General features: G+C 30.8%; 2 protein-coding genes across 2 annotated transcripts; one reads left to right on the top strand and one right to left on the bottom strand.

Moving 5' to 3' along the window:
* Positions 1–580: 580 nt before the first annotated feature.
* LOC111001923 (TIMELESS-interacting protein) lies at positions 581–3797 on the top strand. Its single transcript, XM_022271990.2, has 5 exons — positions 581–890; positions 1002–1148; positions 1263–1399; positions 1640–1830; positions 2266–3797. The coding sequence occupies exons 1-5, from the start codon at positions 752–754 to the stop codon at positions 3041–3043; spliced, it is 1392 nt and encodes a 463-aa protein (XP_022127682.2). The 5' UTR covers positions 581–751; the 3' UTR covers positions 3044–3797.
* Positions 3433–7480, bottom strand: LOC111001925 (homocysteine-responsive endoplasmic reticulum-resident ubiquitin-like domain member 2 protein). Its single transcript, XM_022271991.2, has 4 exons — positions 7087–7480; positions 5831–6204; positions 5448–5669; positions 3433–5273 (listed from the first exon to the last, which is right to left on the bottom strand). The coding sequence occupies exons 1-4, from the start codon at positions 7219–7221 to the stop codon at positions 5009–5011; spliced, it is 996 nt and encodes a 331-aa protein (XP_022127683.2). The 5' UTR covers positions 7222–7480; the 3' UTR covers positions 3433–5008.
* Between the last annotated feature and the right edge of the window lie 2017 nt (positions 7481–9497).

Below are 9497 nucleotides of genomic sequence, written 5' to 3'. Positions count from 1 at the left end.
AGGAAGATTCCATAGAAAAAATCATATAATAGTATTTTTCCTTTTCAGACATGTTTTGTTCTAAGGCTTTAAATACAGGGAAGTCCAAATCCAGGATGCGTTTCCAAAATGATACATACTCTTACACGAACACTGACTCCCGTGTGTTAAATTCTAATACATTTATATATACGGGAATCACTGCGTGAATTCTTGGTTGTTTTGTTTTATGTATATTAATTAATGTTTTTTGATCCATACACCCAGTCCTCAGACTTCCGCTTGATTGTTGACAGCTATGATGATAGTCATACTTGCAGGTTTTAATAAAAAAAATTAAAAATTCGAGTTGTATATGTTTGATTTGTGTAGCACTGAGGGCGACTCCCTTATAACGGTTCACTAATACGGGAGTTATAGTAAGTCTCCATTCCGAATCTTTACCTACAGCCTATGCAATGTGGTTGGCATAAGATATTCTGTTATCTGTAGTGTAATAATTCGATAAAATTTATGTTGTGTAATTTGTCGATATTATAGCACTATGCACAGAGTAGACTCAAGTAAAATTTGTAATTTTTCAAAACTTGATAACAAATTAATTTTTAAATATAAAATACTGTGTTAGTAATTATAAGAATTAAGAATTTATATTTTAATATACGGTTTTAATTCTTAACTGTAGGCGTAAGAATATTCTTATAAGGCCAATCAAATTGTATTTTATTTTTTATATAAAATTTTATGGCATCAGCTTTCCCATACTTTATCAATGTCGTTACTTGAAGACGTTTTTCTGCAAGATGAGGCAAACGAAGCCCAAGAATTAGAGAGAGTTATTGAAGGTGGTGATTATGAAGAGAGGGTTGTTTCCAACAGCGATGATAATAGTGAGAAAGAAGACGAAGCAGGTAATATATCATGCTAACTAGAAATATATTTTATAATTATATTTAATAATTTGCGTAATAATATCATTATCCAATCTTCCAATTGAAAATGGTGTAACCTATTATTTACAGAAGAAGACAAAAGACGTGTAGATCCTGGATCTACGAAAATAAAGAGAGTGGTAAAAAACCCAAGGTTTATACTAAATCCTGCCCGACTTACTGGTCCTAGAGGAATTCAAGTTATTCCTGAACATTTCAAAGATTTTAAATTTAAAGGTAAGTGATATGCAAAGTATATTCCTACACTTGAATGTTAATTATTGTAATAGTTTTTGAGGTATATTACTGAGTTTTCATATTATATGTTTTCATTTTTAATGAAATATCTAGGTAAAGGTCATGAAAAGGAAGATTTAGATCTTGTTTTAAAAAAACTAGAGCACTGGGCATACAGATTGTATCCTAAATTTAAGTTTGAGGACTGCTTAAAGAAAATAGAGACATTGGGAAAGAAACGCCCTGTTATGGTAAGTGGTATTTAAGGATAAAAAAAGTAAACATAAAGTACACAACTTTATTCTTAATTAAATATAAAGACATATTTAATTAAGAATAAAGTTGTGTACTTTTAACTTTAAAAAAAATTATATGGGTTTTTCCTGAGTTTGATGTTACCAACAAGACTAGTATTATATTTTGTTTTTTTTATTTTTGATTTCTTAACAATAAAATTAATCCTAACAGTTTTAAAATTCAACCCATTGCAGGTACATCTCCACAAGATCAGATCAGATCAATTTGTTTCTGATGAGCTTGTAGTACAGAAGGACTCCAGTGATGAAGAGACTGCTGAACCAGAGCCAGATGAATTTGATAAGCTACTACAACAGCAAATAGAATTGGCAAGAGCCACCCCTGGCCCTGCTAATAAAAGCATTGATGCCTCGGTTGAAAATCGGTACGCCATTTATTCTTTAAAATAAATAAATAAATATTACACCTTTACAGTTAAAAGTATTACACTGTTTATAGTGTAGACAGACCCAAAATATTCTTGTGCATAGCCACAGCAACAATTAAAAAATATACCAAGCAATATAATTTTTTTGAGGAATGAATTTGTTGACCTGTATTTCTGAGTCTAATAAGCTTTGCAATTTTACTCACTTAAACTTACTACTGACTAAAAATAACCAAACACTGTTATATAATAATAATACTTAATTAACACTTTTGTGTTTGTTATTTGTTAAATCTGCATTGTTTAAGTGCTGCATTTATATATTTTATGGAGTAATGTAACTTAATATTGTATTTGTATAATATCATATCAATATATGTATATAGGCACTACTTCTTAACCTTTTTTTTATCTTATACTGTTTGATTACAGATCACTAGCAGTGCCTATAACTACGTCATCTCCGTCAATAAGTGAGGAGCAAACGCAAAGAATGCTTCGCAATCGAAAACTAGCTGAAGAAAGACGACACGCTAAGCTAAATAATTCCAGTAGCACTACTCCTAACAATTCTAATTTGACAGATGTGTGTGATGTACATAATTATATACAGAGGAACACAAAAGAAGCTTGTTCAGATGAAGAAAATGCTGGTAAGGCAAGAACAGAGGGGCAGATACATAAAAATGAAGAAATAGAACCTAATAAAAATTTAACAAAAAAGGGTAAGCCAAATGCTATAGACAGTTCTGACGAAATATCGGATAACGAAATTAAAGCACTGAAGAATACTTATGAAGATGATAATATAGATAAGGAAACAGCCAAATCACATGGAAAAAAGCGTAAAGCTAATATTTTACATAGTTCAGATGACGAAAACCATGATCAAACTGAAATAAGTGATGACAGTGCAAGAATAAGTCTTAATAAAAATGTTTCCAAAGCAACAATAGAATTAAATGATTTTAATGATGGTTCTAAGCAAAATGGAAACAATGAATTGAATAGGAGTAGTGAATTAGGTGTTAGAGATGTAGTTTTAGAAAATAGTATGATACAAAGCACAATACAAGGCTTGGTAGAAAACGATAATAATATTAACTTGGAACGCGATTTAAATAATCATGGCGTCAATAACGAAGGTGGTACTAATGATAATGAAGGAAATGAGGAATTAATGGATGTAGATTTTAATGACGACTTTTAATAATAGACAAAATCATAGAAAATTGCGTTAGGGTGAAAAACATGTTTATTACATAAGTATCAGTCTAGAGAGGATTTTAAAGTAAAATGTAACTTATGAACAAAAGTGAGCGACAATTTTATGGTATGCTAGAAGTTTATAATTTATAAGCTATTTCACAAACTGAAACTACTTAAATTAAGTTTGCTTTCTAAACAGTATTTCCAATCGAAGAATTGATCTTTAATAAACAATTTAAACGAAATTATTTTTAGTTTTATATTCTGTTCTTGCATTATTTGATTATGCTTCTGAAATCTGTAATGTTATATTTTTCTTGATGTCTGATAAACAGCGAAAGGGTAGGACTGCGTTCTTAATTTCGTTGGAACAATAAATATAAACAAATATTAAATTTCGAAAAAATTTATTACATTATTTCAAACGAAAATACTTATCACAGTACACAATGGTTGAAAATAAACTTTAAATAACCTTATTCTACAAATGCAGATGTAAACGATGTAAATAAATAACATTTAGCGTAGAAATATTTATTTCTGCAAAAATAAAAATGGTGTGGCATTTTCATACTGACTCAAATTAAAGATGCCAAATCATAGTTTTGCTAGAAGCCACTATAATCTTGGCACCGAGAACTAATTTCTAGTCGGCTGAAGTACTAAGGTCATGGTCAAGTTATGGCATTTGTATAACTAGAAAGTGAACTATGTCTTTTATAGTGAGATTAAAGTATTTGAAAAATACTATTGATGATGATGTTTTCAACACATGGTTTGTCTAAAAAAACATGGTCACCTTACACATTACAATGTACCGCAACAATACATTTTTACATGTTCCATTTTAATATGCAAGTATGATCAACTTTCAGTTCCTACCATTTTTTTTCTCTAATATTTTTTGCCAGCAATCCTGCCCATAATACCTGATTCATACGCTATATGTGCTGACAAGATATAACATACAAGAAAGCGGTACACTTTAACTTTCATAATTTATTCAAATTTACAGTACCCGACGCTTTTCCGAAACGGAAGTGGACGAATATCACCATGTCTCATCATGGCTAGGAGTTCCCCACATATTGTGAGAAGTTGCGTGAAGAACCTACTCTATGAAGTAAGGTCTTCGCGGTCCACTTTACAATTGTATAATATACAAAACCAATTAACAATTTTACATGTATTTCTAAGTTATTATTCTAAATATAAAGCAATTCCCAAAATTCATATTACGAAATAATTAACTAATTAATCCTAATTTAAATATTTACATTTAATATTTGGTTTTGGATCAGTACATTTAAATATACGCAATATTTTAAATGCCAATTTACTTGATAATTTAACGAATTACTTGATAATTAATATTTTTTAATTACAAGACAAACTTTTTTACATATATTAGAGAAATTGTATTAAAATTGTTTTTTCCATTTAAAAAATAGATAACAATACAAATTTTATACATCTCAACCATTGAAAATGTATATACCTTCTATTCAATAGATAATGGATACTTTACTGGTACATGAATCAAATATTATACTAATTACATAATAATTTACAAGTGTTATAACCCTTTGATTGTAGAAATATTTTGCATAATACACAACAAAAGCCTGATTGAAAGTTAGTTTGAATATGCAAATTGTTAAAATTACATTTTGCATCAACAATTAGTTTAGTACTAAACAATTTTTAGAAACACAAATTACCAACTATTTGTAAGCAGTTTAATTAGAATATAAATTCATAAAAATATAACAGGTGATCATCACCTGAGTAGGCCAAATTGGTGTAGTTAGGAAATTCAATTGGTTCCAAGAAGCAATTGATAGTTTATTAAAAATAACTCAAAATTTGACTTTCCTTTTTATAAATTGTCTTTGACAAATTTTGAAGCAATAAACCAACCGTCTAAAACTCGATTCACACCAAAGTATACGTAAGAACTTTAAAATCAATTAGCTTCCGGTATTAAAGACGCGAAAAATGTTGTAAAAATAGTCCAAGTTACTGCTAGCAGTGATTGATCATCATCTGGAGGGTTTTGGTTGATTGAGGGGTCTGGTGTTTCTTGTTCCGCTGGTGGGGTCTGTTGTGCCGCCTGAGGGGTTGGATCACCCTCTTGCCCTTGAGGGGGTTGATTCACTCGATTTCTATCGTTTTGTTGTAAATTGTTGTTTGGATTTACCAGCAGGTCGCGGAAGAAGCCAATCTGGTGTCTGAAATAAGAATTAAATCAGAATATATGAAACATCCAATATCTGGTACAATTAATACAAAATCTAAATCATCTGATCTATCCAGATTGATATTGATCAAGATGTTACTGAATATACGGCAGCTTCCAGTTGCTATACAAACGGAATAATATGGTGTGTATGAAGAATACTTACAGATATCCTGTAACAACAAGTATGAAGACCAGAAATAGTCTCGCTGGACTACCATAAAAGTAGAGTAGCGAGATTAATACGGCGATACGCGACGCCATGTACAAGTTGTCGAGCCAGTCGCGGCCTTCTTCGGGCATCGGCTGTGGAGCTGGGGCCGGAGGGGGCGCTGGTGCTTGTGGAGCTTCTTGGGGGGGCATTGTGTTAACTGCATAGGCTTGCCACCTGAAGTTACATAAATTGTTTGTGTTAGAACACCCTTCAGTTTTAGAGCTTCTTTTATAATTATAGAATAGAAATAGCAACTTCAAATCAAATTTGATTGTTTTTAAGTCCATATTCATAAAATTTAAAATATGTTAACAAACTGATTAAAAAAAACTTACAAATTAGCATACTGTTGCATATACTGCATGTATGCTTGCTGCATTGGTAGATATCTATCATTGAAGTTATAATTCTGGTATGGTGGCACCCTCCCATAGTTATTAACAAAAGAACTTAAATAATTCTGCATTTCCACAGTGTGGTTTTGATCATTCTGTCTCATTTCTGGTGGTGCTGTCTCATTTGCATGTGCTCCATTTCTATTTCGGATACCATCTGTATTAGGTTCTGGTGTGTCCATTTTGTTCTTAGAACTGCAGACTAGATGCATAGTATGAGTTATTGGGTATTCATAATTACGCAAAACATCCTTTAACACTGAGTTGTCATCTAATAACTGGCCAGAATAAATTATTTTCTGCTCTTCAGTTTTCTGAAAAGATAATTTTAATATAACTTATGACAGAAACCAATTGATGGAATTTGGATATGATGGAATACAGTAAGTATATAGTATTATACAGGCCATTTTTTTAAATACTTACAACATACAAACTACAACATATTATATTCTTTTTATTACTTGCTAACTTCTTATCACCCTTTCAAACTTAAATTACACAAATCCTTAAAACATTATTATCTAATATACATTACAACTACAAAGGTTCTTATATGAACAAGCTCCTCAATTATATTCTAAAAACAAAAGAGATGACATCATCAATCTAATATCTTCACAAATATTATTTACTTAGGCGTAAAATCTATAAAAAATTGAATGACATTGAACAAAAAGATAATGTTATCATTAATTGCTACTTATTCAAATATACTTATGGTAAGGAATTATAATTATTATTATACCAAGCATACACAATAAGCAAGTTATTAGTGTTTCTTTATCAAATACTTAACTTAAGCACCTTGTTTAAAAAAAAACTAATTTTAGTAATATAATGCAAGCAATTAGTTTCAACAAAAAATCTAGCTTGGTTTTGATAACAAACAAACCATTGTTACTTTAAATAACTAGTGAAAAATTGTTTTGATTTGATAAGAATTTTATTAACAATTAAAAATATGCTGATTTAATAGCCAATTGTTTATTTTATAGAAAAGCAAAGAAAAAATTTAAAGTTTCTGCTAATCACTATTCTAAATACAATAAATATAAGTGGCTAGCTTAGCACTATATACTTAGCTTTTCTTTAGAAAACAATTTTCTCAAGTGCATGTTGATGAAATAACATGGTCAGCAAGCATAGCGATTATAATATTATAATTATATAATGGTAAAAATACATTTTCTTACCGGTTTACTGGGATAAACTTCAGATAAGTGACCTTTTAGCTGACGGACAGTCCAAGAGGTTTGACACTCGATATTTTGGTCTTCTATTTGCTGATTTGGAGCCTTCACAATCAGGGTCACGTTATCTGGTATCATTTTTATAAAACGCAATTTTTTCAATGGTTAGATAATAGATATAATTTGATGTAATCGTACACGCTTTTGTAAACAACGAAGGATTCTAATGACGCAGTAACTATTAACTTAATACTTAGAAATATAATATGTCCTTTTAACAGTTGTCGTCTTAAATTGCGGAAGAAATGAGATTTGAAATTATTGTTTTTAAATGAGAAGTAAATAAATAAATCCGACGATGATTTCAGAGCTTACTACTTGTCAATTTGCCTGAAATTATCTGTCTTTCTATGATTGGCGCTTGTTTTTATGGAACATCGTTTTGATTTTTTATTGGCGTTTTAAGAATTACGATAAGATACCTAACAGTTGATTGGCTTGTATAAAATTTTTCATTTTGTTGGCTGTCTAAAACGGGCAACACTGTGCACAGCGCGACTCGTAAACAATTTACAAACATAAATAGATAATAGATTTCGTAGTCATCGGTTTTTTTTATTAATGAAATATTCTCCAAAAAATTTTTATGATGAAAAATTGGTTAATTGGCCAGGCATCACACAAAAGGCTTCTTAGCGGATATGATTACTGTCCACTCCCGTACGTTCCGTAACCACTACTTCTTCCTTTTACCAGCCTGTAGTCCCGTAGCCCGTCTTACCATGAAACAAGCAATCAGATGAATGTTTTATATGATGAATAAGTGTCTCTTCACACAGAAACCGATAACTTGACCTCGGGCATTCAGCCAATAACGATAATTCTGTGTACATAGCACACTATTATCGTTATTGGTTGCTATATAAGGAAATGGAGATATAATAACGTGTTGGCAATGATTTGGTAAGATGGAAAATTTAAATAGGGTACAAGTATTCGGGGATTTTATGGGAAATCGTAACACTATAATTATTCTATTATTACAAAAATATGACCCAGTGCGAATTTCGCTATAGTATTCGCGGGGTTCTTAATCTAATAATTGTTCCGGTTTATAAACGGAACATAACATACAACGAAACATATCTATATCTACATATTATATGATGCGCTGTAGAAGTGCGCGTAAAAGTGCGATAAATCTTTAATATTTCTTATAACCGATAGTAGCTCATTTATATTATGTATCATGAAATCGAATTTAATAATATTCAGTATTAAATTTCGAAATCATAAAATGCATTTTTTTATTTAAGTAAATATTAATTTGATTTTGTACTAATTTATCAATTATTCCCGCGTGCTCGGACAATCACGCCTTACTAAGACTTATATGATTATTGAATTCAGAAATTATATTATCTTGATTACTTTGAAGAATTTTAAAGGCCTCGTCATATTTAATGGCATACCTGTAGTCTAAACTACCGGTTATACTTTTAATAATAGTTCCTAAACCATTAATTAAACCTCTTTTCGCGCGACCAGGTTTTAATGTACTTACCTAATAACAACGATGCTTTATACAATTTTCCTGTTAAATGTTAATGACGAGCTTTAGAAATAGGTGAACTGTGGTTGTCAAAGTAACCTTCAAAGTCATGGATCTCTTACTGGAAAGTCTTTACTATTTCAATACTTAAACCAATTTCATCCAAGTCAATGAAATGCAAATAGGTACCTATGATAATGGGTAATTATGTTGGTAAGTCCTCAAGTCTTATCTCCTGGGTCATTGCTATGGTCCAGGAACAGCACTAGGGGTATAAGCAGAAAGTTTGTGACAACTTTATCCTGTGTATAACGTGGAGCTAGCTTTTGTCACGCGGCTATCGGATTACGTATACAGGGCGTCCCACGGCGATGCCACACGGAGGGAAAGTACCTTAAATATTAATGATAGGATATTTTACTGAAAGAAGACATCGTTTAATTTTTAATAATAAGTAGAACTGCATTCACAGATTTAAAAAAAATTTCCTACCTCAACCGGGAATCGAACCCGCCAAATGTGACAGTAAAATTATATGTATTTTATAATAGCGTTTGAAAGTGCTACTCTTAAGCATTATTTTTTCCTTAACAGCCTAGCATATTAAATGAAACTAAAAACATAAAATTTTACATTTTATTAAAAAAATGTGATCCGTTCTGTTGTATACAAATTCTCACTCTTTTAATAATTTATCTCCCTGTCGATTCACTTATTTTTGCATGGTGGATGTTTGAAATAATACGTCTAAGTTCATTTTGTAACTCCTGTACACTGTTGTACCGGTTCCTGTAAACTAAATCTTTTTTTTTAATGAACATTTTCCTTCCTGGATCGGCACTTTTGGACAAATTAGATGGCC

The sequence above is a fragment of the Pieris rapae genome, chromosome 7 (genome assembly GCF_905147795.1).
Source record: "Pieris rapae chromosome 7, ilPieRapa1.1, whole genome shotgun sequence".
Taxonomy (NCBI): domain Eukaryota; kingdom Metazoa; phylum Arthropoda; class Insecta; order Lepidoptera; family Pieridae; genus Pieris; species Pieris rapae.
Note: the sequence above shows the minus strand (reverse complement) of the source record. Positions and strands in the feature narration are given on the sequence as shown.